Source organism: Amblyomma maculatum, chromosome 5, assembly GCF_055883805.1.
Source record: "Amblyomma maculatum isolate TAMU_Amacu chromosome 5, ASM5588380v1, whole genome shotgun sequence".
NCBI lineage: Eukaryota > Metazoa > Arthropoda > Arachnida > Ixodida > Ixodidae > Amblyomma > Amblyomma maculatum.
In genome coordinates, this window is record NC_139348.1 from 47,009,678 (window position 1) to 47,031,799 (window position 22,122).

Sequence of the window (22,122 nt, forward strand, 5' to 3'; positions counted from 1 at the left end):
ACATGACGTCACTGCTTTCAAAAGCGTCTGCTGCGCCGCAGCAAACAGAACACCAGCGACGTTTAGCAACCGGAAAAATGGTTTCGGTTTATTTTTAGTTGGAGACAGGCAGCGCCCAGGTATGCAGCGGACAACAAGAGAAGCTCGCGTCAGGCCAGCTCTGCGTGTCAAGCGGGTCCGTCGCTTTTGGCCTCAGCTGAGGCGAAAACTTAAGCTTTACATCGAAAAGTGGTGTTTCGGCTCAAGTACGTCGCCTCTGGTGCGAAGTACGGGACCTGCAGGCATTCGCAGACGCCGAAACGCTCAGTGGAAAAGCACCGCAGCGTGGGATTACGTCAATGCCGAGAGGGCGGCCCAGTCTGTCGAGAGGCCACGGGATGATGCCTGGGCGTCCGTGGAGGGAAGCTTGAATGTGCGATCGGCAAACTTCGCAGTATATTGTTCCTCGTAGCGCGCCACCGATGTCGGGTCGTTTCAAAATCCGTCGCTGATCGTCAGTGACCACCTCGTCGGCGTCATGAGCAACTTGAACGTGGAACGAGGTGCTGTATTTCTTTTGTATCTGCTTGCGGATGTGCTACGTAGACGCACTGAAAAGTTCATCAAAGAAATGCACGCGCCACATGTGTTGCCGCGTGACATTTCGCACGCTGTAGCGGCGGTGGCATGTCTCGGCGGTGAAGCTGATGAATGGTGCATTCAGCACGGCGTCGCTGGGAGGGCGAATTTCGAAACCACGCGGTTTCGAGTTTCTTGTCACCTTGAAACCGGTGTGGCGGTTTGTTTCCGAGAGGCCGTTTTTCAAAGCAAGGGCTTCCGGATTGCCCGATTGGATTTCGTTTTTTGGTCTCTGCATGTGCCGTTACTGGTAGGCGGTATTAAAAGATTTCTTAGTCTGTGCTTGAAGTCGAGCAGACGGTGGCAAAAAAAAAAAAAAAAGCCATTCACATTTGTCCCTGATCTAAAAATAACACAAAACATAACCCGGATGAGCATACCTGATCGGATTATTAGGGGTAGCTATTAAGTAGAAGTGGTGCTGTGTGCTGTCTACTTCACAACACGCGTGGTAAACTGCATGAGAAAACACGCACAAACAGTATAAGGGCACCTGAACCGGAGCTCCTACGAACGAGAGTGGGTAATGTCAAAAAAGATCCTTTATACACGTACACTTCATTTCTTAGCGCGGGTCACATAACTTCATCAATTCCCACTCGCAGAAATACAGAAGAGAACGAGAAAAAGGAAGGTAATCCACTAAACCAACAGGCTATTATTAACTTGAGGATGTCTGGCTATGTGAATATTGTTCAGGAAGTTGAGCGGTCTCTCTAAAACAATAGAACAAAAAGGAAAACAAGATGGAAGGGGTCTGGGCAGTTTTTGAAGAGGCACACATTATAGTGGGTCAAGCACATTTGCAATGTGGGAATTGTGTCCTCTGTGCATTAAGGATGCAAAAGGCAGCCAATGTATGTTCTGTTTGCAGTATTAAGCAAAAAATTATTACTGTACACTTGCCTGGTCACGTTAAAGCATTTATAGCGTAAAGCTGGCTGCACTGTTGCTTTCATTGCATGTTGGTTAACTATTGCACTCTTATTGCGTGTGCCCGGGAAGGAATATTAAAGTGGGCTTTTGTGCAAGCATGTGGTTACACTCATGGGCAGTGTTTGCACTCACATACCCAGTAATTTGGTTCATGTATTATGTGCATTAATTCATATCAAATAATGCAAATTACGGCTCACAAGTGTCAGGTGTTTGGTTAGTTGGTATTGCATACTTAAGAACAGCGTTAAGAAAAACCCGAAAACACACAGAAGAAAGGATGTATACAGCGCCTGCGCATGTCCTTTATCCTCTGTTGTCATGCTGTTCGTAGTGCTGTTCTTTATGCATGCCAATTATGGTCCTGCACTGAGTGGCTGTCAGATTCTGTGTGACCTATTGCTCCTAATTGCTTCTGCAAAGTTCATGAGCACTGATTCATTAACTCTGGCGTAACAGGCTGGGCCAGTAAATAAGTTTGAACCATGCCTGCATGCCAGTATCGGCAGATTCCTGGTTCTGCTGATTGTTACTTTCCTGTCTAATGGTCATAACAAGTACAAATGCGTTGCTTTTCATTATACTTTTCTTCCTTGGCTGAAAGTCTACGCATTTGAAGAAAATCGATATTAGTGTTTCAGTTTGTTTCCATTTCATGGACTTCCATCTGCAAGAAATCTTGCTCCATACCTGAGATAAACAGATATGTGTAAAAACTAGCAGCAATTTTAACAGCATTTCGTTTTGCTGCAACAGGTTAGAGTAGGTGTTTCAAGTAGTTTAGCAAGACCCCAAGTAGCACAATCACAGACTTGTGCTAAACCCTTTGTCTGTGTGCTAACAACTTACACCTGTATTCGTTATGTGAAGAGAAGTACAGAAGGAACCCGTGTACTGTGTGATGTGGTGCGCAATGAAGAACCCAAGTTTATTGAAATTAATCCAGAGCTCTCGCTACAGTATCCCTCATAACTTATGCTTTGCTTTGGGATGTTGAATCCCACAAATATTTGCATTTACTGTCGTGGTCCTAAGCTAATGGTGGGAAACAGGTTCAGCCTATACTCAGCCTGAGGTATGTCAGGTGAAAAGAAATGTATGAAAATAGGATCTGCAGGCAGAGATTTGCTTCGAAACTTTTGTTACTGCTTGGGTAGCTAAAAACAGTGCATTTGGTTGGGATTGCAGTGCAGTACTTTTAAAAACATTAAGTTGCAAAGTAAGTGTTAACAAGAATAAAAGTGCTTAACTTTCGCCGGCTGTAACTGCAGTTATCAGCTGCACAGTTGTGTTGGAAACTGGTGTCAAATTTACTTTTCTTTTTTTTTTCATTGTGCGTGTATTTTGACATTTCAGCATATGTTTTCGCTGAAGAATTTAGTAGTATTTGAGCCATTCTGCAGAAGCATTACTAGAGGGATATTTTTTCAAAGCCCAGCTGTTATGGCTATTCATAAAATTGCGTGCTTCATTGTTTTGTCATTCTTGTATGTGCTCGGTTGAAAGGAAGGTCTGGGGCTGTTTCCGGTGGCGTGACCTAAGCCAGCTGCCTTACTTTAATATTCATGAAACCAGCATGTCTATGCTGAGGCTTTTGTGCCAGGATTCGATCGATATGAGGTTTTGCAATCAACATGACACAACCAGTTCATCACCTGTCCATGCACATATTTTGTCTTTTTTTAGTGTTAAGACAGGATATAGTTTTGCACTGCTAACTGTCAGTGTTTTGATTTGATATAATGGCTGGAATATTTACCTATAATTTTGATGTGTATTATGCATGCTTTGTGCCCGGTTTCTTCAGTTACTAGCAATGAGGTCTTGCGTTGCTTGCAGAACTACGACTTGGGTGAAAAAAATGGTTGAAAGAGTTTGAGCTAAGGTAAAAAGGAAAGCTGTGCTCTTCAGCTCAATGCTTTTGCGCATCTTTTTGCCTTTACAGTGTGAATTTCTCCAGGGCTGGTTATGGTGCCTAATTATCTTGTCACCTAATTATGTTTTTGCCAGAATAAGGTAAAATTGATTGTGCCACTGACAATTTAAGAAAAATTACAAGAGTTCAACGCTGCTGAACCAAATATTGAGTGAAAGCATTAGCTGCGGGTGACCGAGCGTTCTTCTTCTTCTTCTCTTTTTCTTCTTCCTCAGCCCACATATAAAGCCCTACTTTAACCAAGCTGTATGAATATGCCTTAGTGGCCTAGAGGGGTAAAATGAATGCCAGGGTTCTAGCAGGCTGATTCTGACATGACCATTCCATGTGAAACGAGAGACCCAAGTTGGCAGCTCCTGCCAACTGAGCCGCGGCTCCCACCACGCCTGCCGACTGCTTGAGTTGGGAGCTTATTTCTCGCTTTTGTGTCACATGGGGTGTGACGTCACAGTGTCACGTGGGTAAGACGTTGCTCCCGTCGCGCTACGCCAACTGCTTGAGTTGGTAGCCTAGCTCTCACCCTAGTGTCACGTGGAGTGTGACGTGGGTAAGACGTACGTGGCTACCGCCTCGCTACGCTGAAGGCTCGAAACCTAGAGTAGTATTGCTTTCACAATAAAAAGTTATCCCAGCTATCCTCTTGCATGTGGTGTGGTATCAGTGTACGCTGATACTGCATAGATATTGCACCCGGTTCTTTGCTTTGGCGTGTGGAGAAAAAAAAATTTTCAGCTTCTTTAGCAAGCTCGCAGTAGCTGACATTTTCATTCTTGACCCCGTTTTCCCTCGGCCGCAGAATGCCTGGCGCTCGTCAACAAGCTCATTGTCCGGTGCCAGTTGCCGCACCCTCGCATTGGCAAGCTGTCGTCCCTCTCGTACCAGCTCATCATGATGCTCTACAGGGCTTGCTGTGGCATCCAAGTGCCAGGTAGGGAGCCTAACTTCTCAAAATGAAGAGCGGAACTATGCGTAGGCTGGGGATAGTGCTATTACTTCTTTTTGTTCTATATTATGCCACTTTTCTGCGTGAAGGTCACACATACCTGTGTGGCAGAGTTGTAACCGACTGCATTATTTTTGTATGAGGTGCATGGCATATTTGCACAGGCATCTTGAATCAGTTATGACAGTTGGATTGTGTGCACAGTGTATTCATCTTGTGTTTTCATTAGTGTAGTTTCTAAACCTTCTGCTGTAACTTTTGTTTTGCATTTGCACTACCATTGTTTTAATCGAATTTATGTTGGGGCTTTGAGTGTAGCTTTTATCTGGGAAAAAATGTACCTTTAATTCAGCAGAAGCCCACTTGCATGTTGATATGTCCTGAAAGTAGTCTTTACTAAAACGGTTGTGCTACCTCGTAGTTACAAAGTTTAACACTAATCCGCAATAAACCCCAGTCAATCAGTTGCTTGCTACTCCACTTCAAGGAAAAACGCCAGGACAAATACTGCACGTGCTTTCCAACATTTCCAAAGAATAATTAGTGAACTGCACAGAATTCTACACAGGTGGTTCAAAAACAGCAAATTATATTGACAGTTCTGTAGTACAAGGGAACTGGGAAAAAATAGTAAGGGAACTTGATTGTAGTACATCCATTTTTACTACCTAGTGTTACACACTGTCTGTGACTCTAGGAAACAAAATTGTCAGAGTTTTTTCCTGGCTTGAACCTAGTTATAGAGGGAGAGCTGTGAATGTTGGAGGGATGGCCTGTTTACACCCTGCTTTTCAATCCACATATATTTTGTTTCATAATTTTTATTAAGTGATAACACTAAATTGGTTCACAGAAAAGGAAAGGTGCTGTATCTGTCCCAGTCCCACTTGTTCTGTGGACACCAGAACCATGCTGTAAAAGAAGGGAGGAAGGTGGGATTGAAAGTAGAAAGAGAGAAAGGGGAGTGGTAGGGAAGGGCTATGGAGTAATTTTGACCTCCTGTAATTTTTATTAATAATAATAATTGGTTCGTGGGAAAGGAAAGGTGCAGTATCTGTAACATGCTCTGTGTACACCTGAACAGTAAAGAAAGTGGGAGTGAAAGGGGTGCCTTAGTAGAGGGTTGGGGGGGGGGGGGGGGGGGGTGAGGAAGGTGGAAGTGAAAGCAGAAAGTGAGAAAGGGTTGCCATAGTGGAGGGCTCCTGTGGGCACAGTAATTTTTATTTAAATTACATTTTGGGGAAAGGAAGGAGCCTACGGAATTGCCTACACCTAACCAGGTCAAGATCATGTTTTCATATTTTTTCTTGTATGCTGTACATTGGTTTATAAGAAAAGAAAGGTGCGGTATCTGTCTTTGACCTTCAAGGTTGTTCCAGGTGACTGCACAAGGTAATAATGGTTCACAGGAAAGGAAAGGCGCAGTATCTGTCACACTTGTTTCTGTGGACGCTACACCCCCCACCTCCATTGAGTATTGGAACATTGAGTATAGCATCATTCCTTGAGCATACTCGCAATATCTTACGAAATATGATCACGCATTAGTTGGAGTTATACGCAGCATTACTAGAGCCACATCATGAGGAGGCCAAAATTGTGCTTGGTTCCCAGCCACCATCTCTGAGGACAGTCCCCATCAAATTTTTTGTTGTATTAAATCTAGGTTGTTTGCCTTTTGTACCTTTGTTGGTTTTCATTCAGCAGCGAAAGTTCTGGTCATTGCTAAAAGATTCAGTTTCAAATTCGATTATTATTTTCTTTGACACTAGATTAAAACTTTTGACTTTGATGCTTTCATAGGGGCTATTATGAACTTCATAACTGCAGGCTGGAAATGGTTACTGGTTTGTCCTGGCCTTGGAAAACTAGCTAAAAATAATATGTATTGATACGTCATCACAATTTGCCTATGTGGACATGCCTTGGTAAAAGTACCCATGCTTTATATATATTTTTTTGGCCTTCACTACCTTGGTAAAGGGCCCTCTTTAGTGTGAGTATAGCCTCTTGTTTATTACAATGTTTTAATCAGTAGATCTGAATCAACTCCAATATGGCCTTTGCGTCCCTTTAATTTCATACGACATTTGCTTTGCTGTTATTCATCTGTCTGTCTCTCATAAGCGCCAGAGGTCTCTTTGGCTAGTCACATCTATTGCGCTCTTTTTCTTCTATGTTACTTCTGAGGAATTCCCTTGTTATTTCTTTTTCTCAGTGGTCCACACTAACTTAGCGTGTTAGGTAAGTTCTGTGAAAAAGTGTACTGCTCAACATTTGTGCAGGGCTGATCGAGCACCCACTGACTCGCGAGGAAGAGGTGTTCAACGTGCAGGCTGCCATCGACACTCTTTCCTACCGCGTCCTGCTGACGTCGTTGGCACACATTGAGGGTCAAGACATCATCGCAGGAAGCCCACATGCCGTTTTTGACTTACTTGAGATTCTCTCCGGGTGCCTTGACCTTATGGGAGCCTCTTCATCGTCTTCATCTTCATCGTTTGGACCATCATCCCCAGACTCCCCGCTTCCAGCCTCTTCTTCAGAACGAGTCCCACCACGTTCGTTTTATTGTTTTTGCAGTGCATTATTGATGTACTCGTGCTGATATTATTGGTAAAGATGACATGCCCATTTAGCAATGCGAGTTAGTTACCAAAGCAATGCTGAATGCCTCATCAAATAATCTAAATCTTAATAATCTGTCAGGTATTGGAAATCATATCTTAAATGAAAAAGATACGAAAGACAAATTGTGAACTTTCATTTCTAACCATCCTGCCTATGTTCGTAGCCTCCCATTAAAATTGGAGGGAGTTCGCAGATTTAGTCTGCAGTAGTGTCACAGCAAAATGCGAGCAGATTTCAGGCATAATTTAATGTGCACAAGAGGACGCTTCAGAGATATCACAGTATTTAAAAAAAAAAGAATATCGTGTCTCCAGGAAGACTTCTAGCGTGACTCAGTTCATAGGTCAAGCACTCCTGCCAAAGGTCATAGCCAAAATGCAAAGAACTTGAAAAAAGTAAAAGATTGTTAGTCAGTGACTTTTCCCGCAAGCCATTTTTGTGAACCAAGGCGCCTCTGTCATAAACATGTGCCTGAACTAAGGAGGAAATGAGATTGACATTTAGTTCTTCACTGTGTAAGTGCCTAACGTAATTGGAAGGATAATTGTCTGGTGAATTTTCACTCTACAGTGTTGAACGTCATCAGCTGCAGATGCACGCTAAGTGACACATAGATTCAGCTCTCCAATGTTTTAGTGATATTACGGTCCCATTGTCGAGCGCCGAGGGTCCCAACAAAGGAATAGTATGCGCACGTGCACATAGCACGTGCCAGTTTCAGCATCATCTGTTTGATTCTGCTGACTGGGTGCAGCTGCTGCTGCTTCCCTGCAATTGTTGCAAGCAGGTGAACAGCAGTGACCAAAGCTTTTTGATCGTACTGGTTGGCAGACTGCGCTCCAAAAAGTGACTAGCTTTAGTGTGCACTTCTTGGGTGTTTGCAGATGGTGGTGTCATATGGTAGAAGCAGCCAGTAAAAGCTGTTTGAAATCGTCATGCTTTGCTTTTTGAAAAGTGTCTCTTTTCTTTTTCTTTTGCCTCTTAATCGTCGCTGTTGCATTTAAGGTTTTTTTGCTGCTGCATCTCTACTTCTTTCATGACTAGGGGCGCTGCTAATATCTGTGAACACCCGAATTTAGAACAATCAGAACTACCATTTTTCAATGCTTGAGCCCTATAGAAAGTTTTCTTAGCTTAGCCGGCAGAACAATTAAGCAGATGACAGTGCAACTGGCAAGCACCCGCAGGCATGTGCTCGCCAGTTTCGCCACTGCGGTCCTGAATGGAATGCTGAGCAACAATTTGGTCGACACTCCCATTATATTTATAAAAAGCTGGACAGCAGATATTGTTAACTGAGCACATATTCGTTGCTGAGCAAAAGCAAAACAGAAGTCGGAACTGTCTTAGAAATTTGTCACAGCTAGCACAGGTGGCCAATTTCATTTGGTTATGCTAGTTAATTTGTGATAATTTAAACTTGAATGGGGACTGGAAATTTGTCGCAATCATACACAGTTCAAATTAACGGGATCCTCTCTAATAGACGATGTTGATGAGAGAAAAAGCGCCGCTCAAATAAACCAGCATTGTTGGATTAAACAAGCTTGAAACAACGAGAGCAGGGCCCGTATTCAGAGTTTGCGTCGTTATCGAAAGTGTCGCTATCTCCCCGACCTCGAGTAATCTGATTTGGGGAAACCCCGGAATACGATGTGGCCACCTCTTCCGGTTCCGTATTGGCAACACCCAGTTCCGGTGTTTCGACCAGTAAGATAATTCGAGGTCACATGATATAGCGACACTTCGATAACGACGCAAACTCGGAATACGGGCCCAGGCAATGTTAATATCTTTGATGTAATTAATTAGTGCCCAGCCTCACTAGTGTGATGATTCCAGCATGCACATTTTGCTCTGCATGTGAGCTTTGTCGTCTGCTTCGGCTCCTCGATTTTGTCTTCAAACTTTTTCAACGCTCTGATTCTTGTGCAGGCGATTTCTGTCGACGCTGCGGTGCTGGTACCAGCATCACTGGTCATTCGACTCCTACAAGCTCAGAATCTCAAGATTCTTGCTCCCCGTACAGTGAAACTTCATGCTTCCTGTGTGACTATGTCAAGGCTAAGATGCGAACCGGAACTGCCATGCGCCAGCCACCCATTGGAGCCGACCGACTTCCACGAAGTCGACACGTGCCCGATACACCCTCGCCCCTGACAAGTCCGAACTATGTGACAGCGGAATCTGGCCTGGACGATGTTGATGCGGTGAAGTTTGCAGACGGCACTGCCGGACTCCGCCAGCCAGGGACTTACCTTGGAGGGAGAAGGCAGGAAAGTAGTCCGTACTGGCTGCGTGGCATGCCCCAACCGGAAGAGTCGGAGACGACAGAGTCTGACAGCAGTGTAGAGGAGAGACTGAAAGCAACGTTGGCCGAACTCAGGCAACGACTTGCGGCAATCGATGAGGTGCGGTCGGTCTCATCATCGCATGAAAGGGCAAGGGTAGAGGAACGCATGGTATTAGTTCATCGTTTGCTATCATGTTACCATTCAGCTTTAGTTTTGTAATCTCATTAATAAGTTATTCGTTCCCTTTACGCTGCTTTTAATGCACTAAATGCTTTACAATACAAAAGAAACTAGACACAAACAAGATGAAGCACGGACTGACAACTGTTTAAGAAACTTCTGTTAGTAAACGGTTTTCAGCTCGCATCTCATCTTGTTTGTGTCTAGTCTTTTCCATTTTGGAAGAATTTAGTGCGTTAAAAGCAGCTTGTATAACCAACTAGGGCCAGTCCTTGCTGTCTTGTGTCCTAGCAGTCGTTTCCTTCATCTTATGAGGTAGTTAAGGGAGACACTAGACAGTGGTATGAACAAGTCTAGATTACGCTAATTTACAAGGGTGTCATCTGTGAACTGAAGCAGGCTTTTCTATTAGAGCAAGAGCCTTGTCAATTTTTTTCCGAGTAGTCACAAATCTCACAGCCTGATAAAATGGAGTTTTTAGTTTATTTGGTGGGATCTTTTACTTTAGGACACATTAAAGCTATGAAAAGAAACTAGTCAATGAAGAAAGTGCCACAACGGGGCTTGGTTTTGGAATACATTTGATGAGAATTGTGCAGCCCCTGTGTTGTAAAATACAAAGTTATGGCCTAAGCTACTACAGTCGAACTCGGATATATCGAACTCGAAGGGGATCGCGAAATAGTTTGATGATTCAATATACAGAAATCGGCTTGGGACGGCACTTACCATACGAAAAAACGATACTGTATTTGTCACGTAATCAACTCACTCGCATAATGAACCCACCCTCCACTTTTGCACTTGAGAATTTGGGAGAAAAAAAAAGCGTTAAGGACAGCTCGCTCACATGCAAGCGTTAAGCGATCTCAGCGACGAGCGGCAGTGACAGGGCAAAAAATTTCCTACTTGTTGGAACTGCGCCGTACAAGCCACCGCGGCAGCTCAAAACAAGGTTTCTGTGTCGCCGCGGCAGAAATCGTCAGCGTTATCGCTTGCATGCCGCACTCTGTTTCGGTCATCTCATCCACAGCTCATTTCTTGGCAGCGTGCCAAGGTGCTGCGCAGCGATAACGTCGCGGCACGTTTATCTTTTGATAGCTCCTGCTGCGGCGGGGAGCGAACTTGGCAGACTGCCCGTGACGGTTTGATTGCACAAGCCTGGTTCGATTTATCACTGTAGAAGAACGGCTGATTGGGTGAGTTGGTGAACCATGATGGACAGTAATATAAGTGCGCAGCAAAGACTACAAAGACGAGACAAAGAGGAGAAGTGGACAACGACGGCGCGGAACTGACAACTGATTTATTGGAAGAAGAGAGCACATATATATACACGCACTTGTTGTACCCACATGTGCATAGTCAAAATCTATAAAAATATATAAAAATATATCAGCACGTGTAAAACGCCCCTCATCACACGCACGTGGTGAAAACTGCCGACGCACTATCGATTGTGCGGCATGGTCATCTCTTTTTCTGTCAATGCGACGGATGTTTTACTGACACAAACATTTTACTGACAAAAGGATCTCAGATCCTTGACATTTTTGCTCGGAATGGTACAGGACTGAAGTTCACTTTTGAGGTTCCTCAGAAAAATGTGTTGCAATTTTTAGATTTAAAGTTGACTTTTAATATCAATCATGTGTGTTGGCAGTACTCTCCTAGGAGTGTAAAGCCTCTTTTAAACTGCAAGTCATGTCACTCCAAACTTGTTAAATCTGGAATAGTAACAGCTGTTTTTAGGATGGCTGTCAATACGTCTTGTGCACATCAAATGTTTGATAGCCTTGAAATCCAAGCTAATAGATGTAGGGAGGCCGGTTATCTAGACTCAGTGCTTGTGGCTAGTGCTGATAAGGTTCTGCGTTCTCTGAAGTGTTCCGGACAGATAGAAAGAAAAAATGAAAGAAATAAAATTGCAGTTGTGCCTTATATACATGCATTGTCACATCGGTTTAAAAAAGTAGGTGCAAAGTATGGCGTACAGGTGTTGTTTTCCGCCCCTAACAAGATTGGCAAGGTAGGTGCAGCAGTTCAAAAAAAGCTGGGGGGCACAAGAAGTAAGAACAGATGCCAAGTTAATCACGCCAAGAGTTTCATTAGTTGTAGGATGGGTGTAGTTTATCAAATACCATTGTCCTGTGGCCGTACGTATATTGGGCAGACAGGCCGTTGCATCAACATTAGGCTGATGGAGCATGCGCAGTCCTTAAAAAAGAATGAAACAAACTCAGCAAAACATTGTAACGTGTGTGAGTGCGTACCTTTCTTTGTTGATACTAATATACTGTTTTTTCATAAAGACCAGACTACTCGAGAAATCGCCGAGGCTTTCCATATTAACCGGAAGAAAAATGTTTGTGTCAGTAAAACGTCCGTCGCATTGACAGAAAAAGAGATGACCATGCCGCACAATCGATAGTGCGTCGGCAGTTTTCACCACGTGCGTATGATGGGGGGAGTTTTACATGTGCTGATATATTTTTATATATTTTTATAGATTTTGACTATGCTCATGTGGGTACAACAAGTGTGAGTATATATATATATGCTCTGTTTTTCCAATAAATCAGTTGTCAGTTCTGCGCCGTCGTTGTCCACTTTTCCGATTTATCACGCCGCGCTTGGGGCGGGCGTAGTCTGCCGCCACAAAATCATTGGAAAGCGTGATAAAGTAGCTGCAAATGCTGTTTGAAGCGAAAAGTGCTAAAAGCCGGTGTCATGATCGCAGCTGACCGCGTGCTTTCGTTCATTCATACATGCAAAAATAAACGACTCCCGCAAAAAAAAAAAAAAAATCAAGCCGCTTCGTAACGCCATATCTTAACCTACGCCGCGCGTACAGCACAACGATAAGAACAAACGGCTCTCGCAAAAAAAAAAAAAAGAAAAAAAGAAGTTCTGCTACTTAACTTCCGCAGGCACCATAGCCACGTCAGCGCAGAGGGTTCGCAACACACGCTGAAGAAAGTGTCTGACGTTCTGTCTAAAAACGGGCTGAGCTGACTAGGTGCATGCGTAGCGCGTGCTACTGCGAACGAAGGCTGGGAAAGAGGAAGGAGAGAGATAGCTCGGAAAAAGAATGGGCACACCCTTACGCTTCGCTCTATCGCGTTTTCCCCCTCTCGTTCCCACCGGTTCTCTTTGGTTCATTCATGCACATGGCTTGCAAACGTCACGTGCTAGCGCACGGAAAACGATAACCGCAGATGCGCGCGCCTTTGGGGATAGGGCGCGGCGCTGCCCTAGCCGAACTGTCCCCTCTCATTCCTTCCGCACGTGGTTTGAAAACGTCACGCGGCAAACGGCCGAGGGTGATGCGATCGTCTTTGGGGAAGGCACACTTTCCAGTGCGGGATGCGGAGTTCGATATATCGAACGACCGGTGAAATTGAGTTCGATATCTGACGCGGCTCTCCTATACTTTTACATGGGATTTTCAAGGGGATATCCCGTGAGTTCGATATAACCAAAATTCGATATATCCGGGTTTGATATGTCCGGGTTCAATGGTCTTTTGCTAAAAGGGCAATGTTATGTGCCAAACAGTTGTGAAGATTATACTGGACTTTGGTTGTCTAGTTAAGATTAGCATGTTTTACGGTGTAGGGTTTATGGTTGGTGCACCGAACAGTTTTTCTAAGCATAAATTTTTTGAAATATTACTCGGTCCTGCAGCAAGAAATATTCGGAGAGATGGGCTGCATTGCCTTTTGTCGCAGTAACACACTCTCTCGTACTGTTTTCAAGACATGTTAAAGATATGCTATAGGAACACACACGACAAGATGTGGGACGAGCAGAACACTGAAAACTAATTTGGTTGAAACTTAGCTTGTTCATATTAAAGTGGGAAAGATAAAAATTGAGCAGGCTTGGCCAGGAAACGTGCAACTTTGGAGACATGGAGGTGTGCATCTTACAGTACCTTTTCCAAAATTGCTCCTTCTCTTGCAGATGCTACACTATACTGCCTTGTTTCTCAAGCTCTGCATGTTTTCTGGCTGCATATGCTCAAGTTATGACTTTTTGCCTCATACATGTGCTGGCAAACTGTCAGTTAATTCCATTTTTTGTGTTGCCGTCATGTTAGTTGTCCTTGCACAACTTTACTACTACCATGACTGAAGATTTATCCTGACTAGAACAACAAACTGCCTCACTCACTGTACTGATGTCTTCATCATATACTGTAAAGTTCTCATGGAGGATCGTCTCAGGTGGTGTTCACTGCTAGGTGCCATTAAATGTTCAGTAGGTAACGAATCTTCAAGCAGCAGTTCGTGCTTTATGTATGCCGAAAGAATGCCTGTTGTAGTGCAACTACAGAGTTCCTTACCAAAACATATTAGTTTTGTGCATATTTTACTGAAATATTTTGGTCAAGGAAATAAGGAACTTTGAATGTAGGTTTTTTTTTTTTTTTTTTGGCTTCAATATCTCTTAATGGGTTTGTTCTAGCGTGCTGACAAGGAGCGACCAATCCGGAGGCAGCCTCGCACAGTGAAGAAATCAGGCAGGTCACCTTTGTTACATATACCTCCGATTGTATAATCTAGACAAGGGGCCTTAAACTCATTTCACCGTTAATGCTGCGTTAGCACACTCTTCTCTCGGGCACGCTGGTGTCAGGTGTCTGGGAAAGGAGGGGAGAAAAGGAGAGGACTGCTCTACCTCTCATGGCACTTACTACGACTTCAATTTTCCTTCTACTTTAGATGTAGTGAAAAATCTAGTGCTGGCTCAAAGGTAGGAATTGTGTTAAGGTAGACAGTTATTAAACCTCTATTTGTGCACCTAGTCACCATTTTTTCAGCGTGAGCTGTGAGCAAGTGGCCGATGTCAAAAGATGAGTGCCTGTAATGCGGGTGCTCGGCTTCTGGGAAGAGGAATGAACTTGTTTTTTTGCAGTCGGCTCTGATGATCAGTGAGCTTGGGTATCAGAGCTCAAGACGTAAGCTCTGCTGTGTAGGGCCACCCAAGATAAACAGGTGACGGTAGAGAGTTCTGACAAAATGTGATTCACTGGAGAAGGTAATGGCAACCCACTCCAGTATTTCCTGCCAAAAAAACCCTATGACCAGTCACAATAGCATTAATGATATGGCGCCGGAAGATGAGACCCCAGGTTGGACCACATGTTACTGGGGATGAACAAAGGGCGATTCCTAGTAGATCCAGGACGAATGAACCGGCTGGGCTAAAGCCAAAAGGACGCTCAGTTGTGGATGTGTCGGGAAGCGAACAGAAAGTCCGATGTTGCAAGGAGATATATCACATAGCAACATGGAATGTAAGATCTATGACGCAAGGTAAACTGGACGTCGTCAAGCGATAAATGGACAGATTGAACATTGATATCTTGGGTATCAGCGAGCTCAAGTGCACCGGATTGGGAGAATTTAATTCCGGCGACCGTTATGTCTTTTATTGTGGTCACGATTCCAGGAAAAGGAACGGGGTCGCTCTCATAGTAAACAGAAGAATGGGCAAAGAAGTGGTAGGGTACAACCCCAAAAACGACCGAATGATTTCACTTCGCATCCAAGGTCACCCTTTCAACATAACAGTTATCCAAGTCTATGCACCAACCACTACTGCTGAAGAAGCTGACGTTGAGAGATTTTATGCTGACCTGCAATGCCTTTTAGACCGCACTCCATCTTCAGACGTCGTTTTTCTCATAGGAGACTGGAATGCTGAGGTCGGGAGTGAAGAAATATCCAGAATTACAGGCAAGTTCGGTCTTGGTGAGCCAAATGAAGCTGGGCAGAGGTATAGTAGAGTTTTGTCAAGAAAACAACCTGACCATAGCGAATACTCATTTTCAACAGCACAAAAGGCGCCTGTACACATGGACTTCACCGGACGGTCTGTACAGGAATCAGATCGATTATATTATTTGCCGGCAGAGATGGAGAAGCGCTATACAAGCAGTAAAAACAATTCCTGGGGCTGATTGTGGCACCGATCATCAGCTTATTGTTGCCAAAATTAAGCTTTGATTGAGGAAAACGCAGAAAACTAGAAGGGCTTTCAGGTATGATCTGGATCAAAGTCCATCAGAATATGCTGTGGAAGTGAGGAATCGATTTCAAGAATTAGATCTAGAAGACAGAGAGCCTGAAGAAATGTGGACTGGTGTTCGTGATATAATACAAGAAGTTGCTACTAAGGTAGTTCCAAAGCAAAAGAAATGCAAGAAAGCAAACTGGTTATCTGAAGAGGCTTTGCAAATAGCTGAGGAAAGGAGGATGGCAAAAGTTATGGGGGAAAGAGAAAGATACAAGGTTCTCAATGCGGATTTTCAGAAAATAGCAAGGAGAGATAAGAATGCCTTCCTGAACATACAGTGCCAAGCAGTTGAGGACAGCCAATTAAGGAACACAAGAGCTCTGTATAAGACAATCAAAGATATCAAAGCAAGCTTCTGTGCTAAGCTGGGCGTGATAAAGGACAAACAAGGCAAGGACCTCACTGAAGCGTCAGAGATAAAGAAGAGGTGGCAGGAATACACAGAAGAACTGTACAAGAAGGACCCAGATGTGCAAACCAAACATAAGACGGCTGTGATTACTGATCTCGAGCCGGGCATCCTGAAGAGTGAAGTTGAATGGGCCTTAGCCAGCCTTGCTAAGAACAAAGCTAGCGGAATTGATGGCATTCCAGCTGAGTTGCTTCAAAACCTCAACCACGACGCTGTTAACACACTGCATACATTATGTCAGCAAATTTGGACAACCCTGCAGTGGCCACAGGATTGGAGGAGGTCAGTTTACATCCCCATTCCAAAGAAAGGCAGTGCCAAAGATTGTTCCAACTACCGCACGATCGCGCTTATTTCGCATGCTAGCAAGGTGATGTTAAAAATCCTGCAAGGTAGGCTGCAGCAGTATGTGGATCGGGAGCTTCCGGACGTGCAAGCTGGGTTTCGCAAGGGCAGAGGAACTAGAGACCAAATTGCCAACCTTCGCTGGATCATGAAAAAAGCAAGTGAGTTCCAGAAACCCATTTACTTCTGCTTTATTGATTATGCGAAAGCGTTTGACTGCGTAGATCACAGCAGATTGTGGCAAGCTCTCCAAGAGATGGGAGTTCCAATTCACCTCATCTGTCTCCTCAGGAACCTTTATGAAGGGCAAGAGGCCACAGTCAGAACTGGGCATGGTCTTACTGATTGGTTTCCGATTGAGAAAGGGGTGAGGCAAGGCTGCATACTGTCGCCCTGCCTATTTAACCTATATGCTGAGTGCATCATGAGGAAGGCCAGTCTAGACGAGTCTTCAGCTGGAGTGAAGATTTCTGGAAAACGTATCAACAACCTCAGATATGCAGATCATACCACTTTAATGGCAGAAAGTGCAGCGGAACTCAAGAGACTTCTGATGCACATACAAGGAGAGAGTGAGAAATTTGAGCTTAAACTGAACTTTAAAAAGACAAAGATCATGGCGTCTTGCCCTATCAAGTCCCGGAGCATCAAGGGGCAAGAAGTGGAAGCTGTGACGGATTTTCCCTTCTTGGGCTCCAAGATTACCCCGGAAGGAGACTGCAGCCATGAAATTAGGAGACGCCTGCTTCTGGGAAAGAGAGCCATGGCTTGTCTTGACCGCCTAGTAGAGTGCAGAGACGTTACACTGCCACCCAAGATCCGTATAACTCGTACTATGGTCTTTCCAGTTGTGATGTATGGATGCGAGAGTTGGACTGTGAAAAAGGCTGACCGCCGAAGAGTTGACGCGTTTGAATTGTGGTGCTGGCCAGACTGCCTTGGACTGCCAGAAGATCAAATCAGTCGATATTGTCGACTATTAAACCCTGACTGCTCATTGGAGGGTCAAATTTTAAAGTTAAAGCTCAGCTACTTTGGTCATCTGATGAGAAGAGAGGAGTCGCTGGAGAAAGATTTGATGTTGGGAAAGGTTGAGGGTCACCGGAGAAGGGGTAGGCAGCGAACGCGATGGTTAGATGGCTTCCTCGAGGCGCTGCAGATGAAGTTATGTGATGTTAGGAAGGTAGTGAGAGACTGGAAAGCGTGGTGTGATATGGTCCATAGGGTCACGAAGAGTCGGACACGACTGAACGACTGAACTGAACTGAACTGATGACGAAGGCTTGTGAATTGGCCATTGGCGTTTGGAGCATTTGTCTGTCCTTGTGACAGAGTGTTGAATGTCGATGCTTGTTTGAGCTTACCTTGAGCTGCCTTGTATTTTTTTCTGCGGGTTGTGAGATTTTTCTCCGTAGAATCTCTCTGTAGATGTAAATAAGGAAGGCAGGAGTGTAAATTTCCTACCACAGGAAAAAAAATTTACGGGAAGAAAAAGGCAAAGAATGAAAATTCTTGATAGAATTGTCAGCATTCCTTTCTTTTTTTCTTTTAAAGTGAAATTGGCAACAAAAAGAGAATACTTATTTGAAGAGATCCTGTGGATGTTAAAGGAGCTGATATTGTCAAAACGAACCTGCTGACCACCAATGTGACACGCTTCATAAGCAAACTTTCAAGTTAAGGACATGATTCATTCTCTGCTTTTTTCTTTGTCTCAAGGATGAAGTCAATGGAACAGTGTGCATTTCTAATATGTCAAGATGAAAAGTGCGAGGCTAATGGTTGGCTACCTCTCCCATCTACATACCGTATTTACTCGCATAATGATCGCTCTCGCGTAATGATCGCACCCTGAATTTTGAGGTCAAAATTCCATTTTTTAAATTCCCCGCGTAATGATCGCACCCCGAACATGGAGCCGCCTGGTGGTTGATCTTTAGTCATCCCGCAGCGAATGCATTCCGACGAGTTCCCAACCTAGTCTAGTAACGTTGGAGTTCCCATGATTCCATGCTTTGCGGCGTTCGCCATTTTGCAATTCGGCAGCGTCGTAGCGTGCTTTGTGTTTTTGTGCGAGTTTACGCCATTTCACCATGTGGCGGTATGCCAGTTACACCGCCGCGTTCAAGCTCAAGGCTGTCAACTATGCACTAGAGCATGGCAACCGCGCTGCTGGTAGGCATTTCGGCTTGGATGAAATGAGGATACGCTATTGGAAGAAGCAGCGCGAGAAGCTGATGGCTACGAACAAGACACGGCGGGCTTTCCGTGGACCCAAAACGGGCAAGTTCCCTCGTGTTGAGGAGCCGGTCCTAGAATACGTGAGGGACCTGCGCAAGGATGGTTGTGCAGTGTCATTAGAAATGATACAGACGCAGGCGCGCACAACTGCCAGGAAGCTGGGAATCGCCGCAAAGGATTTCCGCACTAGCTCCGGTTAGGCGACGGAATGGACTTTCCCTGAGGCGGCGGACGTCGTCGTGCCAGCGGCTCCCAGCCCCCAATGAGGTAGTGGCTAAGAGTTTTAAGAAGACAGGCATATCTACCGCTTTGGATTGTGAAGATGCTCCCAGCGATGACACTGCCGTTTCCGATGAGTCGTGCAGCAGTGAAAGCGAGGATGGCGAGGATTCATACTTTGATTAGAGTACTGACGAAAAAAAATAAATGGGCATTGTGCACTCCATGTGATGCTTAATGTGCGTGTTTATTGCGAAGGTAAGCCTTAATCAGCTTTTATTTTTTGTTGTAATCGAGATATATGTTCTAAGACGTCTGACCTGCAACTTGTTTGCGTTTTCGGTGCTCAAAAAGTTTTTGTAGAAAATTTACCCCGCATAATGATCGCACCCCGAAATTTGCGTCAGTATTTTAAAAAAAAGTGCGATCATTATGCGAGTAAATACGGTACTCCAGTGGTGTCCTCCAAAAGTTCTGCATTTGCGCAGTTTTTGCAGTCTTTTTCCCTTTTTGTGTTTTTCTCTGAAACTTGTGCAAGCTCATTTGCTACATGTTTTCAACGTCATGCGTAATGCACGATTTCGGCCCAGCCATTAATCCACTCATTCACTTGGTGAAACCAAGCATTCCAGCTCACTCATTGACATTATCAAGGGTTAATCACTTCCGCCATTCTTGTGCTTATTTGCATGTATTGTCTTATCACATTTATGCTCTTACATTTATCTTATCACACCAATTATTGCATATAGTACCATTTGCTATCTTATCATATTGCGTAATGGCAGCATGATAAGGCTTATCGCGTGTGCACGCAAGTGGAAGTGTGCTCCCAGGACATTGATGCCTTTTTTTTTCTCGATTGTCGAGATTTATGTTGTTTAGTGTTTACTCAATAAACAAACTAAACAACTAGTATTAACAACCATTAGACACCAGCCTTGGGTGAACGGTAGATAAACGCCTATTTTACCTTACTGCTCTTAAACAATATGATAAGACAGCAGAGCGGTACAGTGGAATTGGCATGATAAGACGTATATTGGAGGAATAATGAAATCAAAATTTTTTTTTTGGTTGCTAAGATTTCTTTTGCTTGTTTATTGACTAACATTTTTTTCGCGGTTTTTATTATTGCAGTACTGCTGTCTCCTTCTGTCCGTGGCGTGAAACGTTCGAGGAGCAGCACTTCACGAAAGCGGCTCCGACCAGTTGCTGACGGTAGGTTTCTTTTCAAACCCGGCTTTCCACAAAGGCATGTCGTTTTAGTGTTGGCCTTCCTGAACTGTGTTCCTCAGAATGTGTGGGTTTCTTGAACCGGCTTGCTTTGCTGGGTCAGCCACGAGATAGTGTGGTACGTTGCCCTTCGCCCACATGGTGCATGTCCGAGCCAGAGTAAGGGGACGGGTACAGCCAGCATTCACTGCGTGCCTGCGCTCTTGCTCTGAGAGAAGGAAGGCGCAGTTGACTGAGAGCACAAGTGGTCATTACAAAGAAAGCTGCGTTATGAGAGACTGCACTAACTCCCAGGCCTCAGTACATGAGACTAATGCGGAAAGAAAGGATGGGAGGGTGACTGACAGTGGGTCTAGGAGGGACCAGCAACCAAACTACCGTCCCCTCCCTCCTACAGTGATCCCATGAGGATCTCAGGTGAACAAAACAACGGCAATGGCCACTCGCCCTTGTCACTCGTAGATCACAAACCACGCTGCCTTTAGTTCTATTTTGGGACTGATTGCAGTGTAGAAAGTGCCTGTATGAGACTGTGTCATTTTACATGCAGTGATTATTAACCGAAGTTGGTCATTTTTTTAAGGGCCATGCCACATGTCTGCATGCATATTTCAACCAAGAGAGGGCAAAAGCGTAGACATGCTGATTTTCTTTGCACTTTTCAAAGCTGCTGTCTATCACCTGGAAGTAAAAAATTTTAAAACCCCTTGTTTTAGCAAAGATCTCTAAACTGACTACATCATATTGGAGTTGAAATGTATTATTATATTGTCTCAGGGTTGTTTGCCTGGATGCATTGTCCATATTATTAAAAAGGATGGGTGGGGGGAGGGTCAGAATGTTTGCCCCTTTCATTGGGCGTGCTGTCTGCTCTGTCTATTGTGCTGCCTGTTACAGCTGCCTATTCATTTATTCTGGCTATTGTAGCTGGCTCACATAAGGCCCGTCATGAGTTAAATTGATAAAACAGCGGCCACATTTCAGTTCTCTTCTGCCTCATACTACCCAGTGTCCTCCTACACATCATGACTGTCATTAGCCTGTTTAAGTAGCAACACCTTGAGGGAAGTAGAAATTCACTTCATTAGTTATTTTGAGGGCCTGGGCACATCACACCTAGTGTTCCATGTGAAGTAAGGTCTTGTGCACTATTTCAAAAGCACATGGATTGATGGAAAAAGGACTTTTTTTGTTGTTGCTGTTCAGTGGCCCCGGCAGAGGAGTCCTCCTCAGAGGGCGCTGACATGTCGCCCCATGCTGAGCGTGTGCTGCGGCGCCTCCACGATCAGCACGTGCGGTTTGCCGTGCATGCCGCCTCGTCGGCTTCGGACGTGGCTGTGGACGTGGATAAGCTGCAGCGGAAACATGAGGAACTCCTCCAGAGGCACGCAATCAAGATGGACGCCCTGCAGAAGGACCTGGCTCGCCAACGCCGCCTGGTGAGGAAGTCCTCTAACAGACTTAGCATTGCGTTGTTCCAGTCTGCGGTGCAGTGTTTGGCGAGGCTGAATGTAGAACTCCGGTGCAAAGTTCGAATGCTGCATTTGTTTGCAAGAACAGCCAACCTTGGAAGGACTGGAACGGTCATCCTGACGTTTAATGTTGCCAACGCAGAAAGAGTCAGCCTTTGCACTAATTTTTCCTATAGCCTCATTCCTCCAGTACTGCCGACTGTTTCGTTTAGTCACATTATCTTTTTGTTGTGGTCATTTATTAGCAGTACTATACTGTTACAGTCGTACCCAGATATATCGAACTCAAAGGGGATCGCGAAATAGTTCAATATATCGATAATTCGATATACAGAAATCGGCTTAAGACGCCGCTTGCGACCGTGAAAAATGATACTGTATTTGTCTCGTAATCAACCCACTCGCATAATGAACCTACCCTCCACTTTTGCCTCCAAGAATTAAAAAAAAAAACAATTACGTCCACATGCAAGCGATTGAGCGAACTGAGTGACGAATAGCAGCGACAGAGCGAACAATTTCCAACTTGTTGGAACAGCGTCGCTCGAGCCGCTGCGACAGCTTAAAACAGGTTT

At 44.6% G+C, this 22,122-nt stretch overlaps 1 protein-coding gene across 1 annotated transcript in view; it reads left to right on the forward strand.

Moving 5' to 3' along the window:
* Positions 1-141: 141 nt before the first annotated feature.
* The window catches only part of LOC146188246 (uncharacterized), a 55,083-nt gene continuing 33,102 nt past the window's right edge, over positions 142-22,122 (forward strand). Inside the window, exons 1-7 of the mRNA XM_084603702.1 lie at positions 142-542; positions 4,287-4,418; positions 6,719-6,994; positions 9,000-9,475; positions 14,009-14,063; positions 19,980-20,060; positions 21,282-21,514. Of these exons, the coding sequence (XP_084459828.1) occupies positions 518-542; positions 4,287-4,418; positions 6,719-6,994; positions 9,000-9,475; positions 14,009-14,063; positions 19,980-20,060; positions 21,282-21,514 (1,278 nt within the window). The 5' untranslated portion in view covers positions 142-517. The remainder of the gene's footprint in view (positions 543-4,286; positions 4,419-6,718; positions 6,995-8,999; positions 9,476-14,008; positions 14,064-19,979; positions 20,061-21,281; positions 21,515-22,122) is intronic.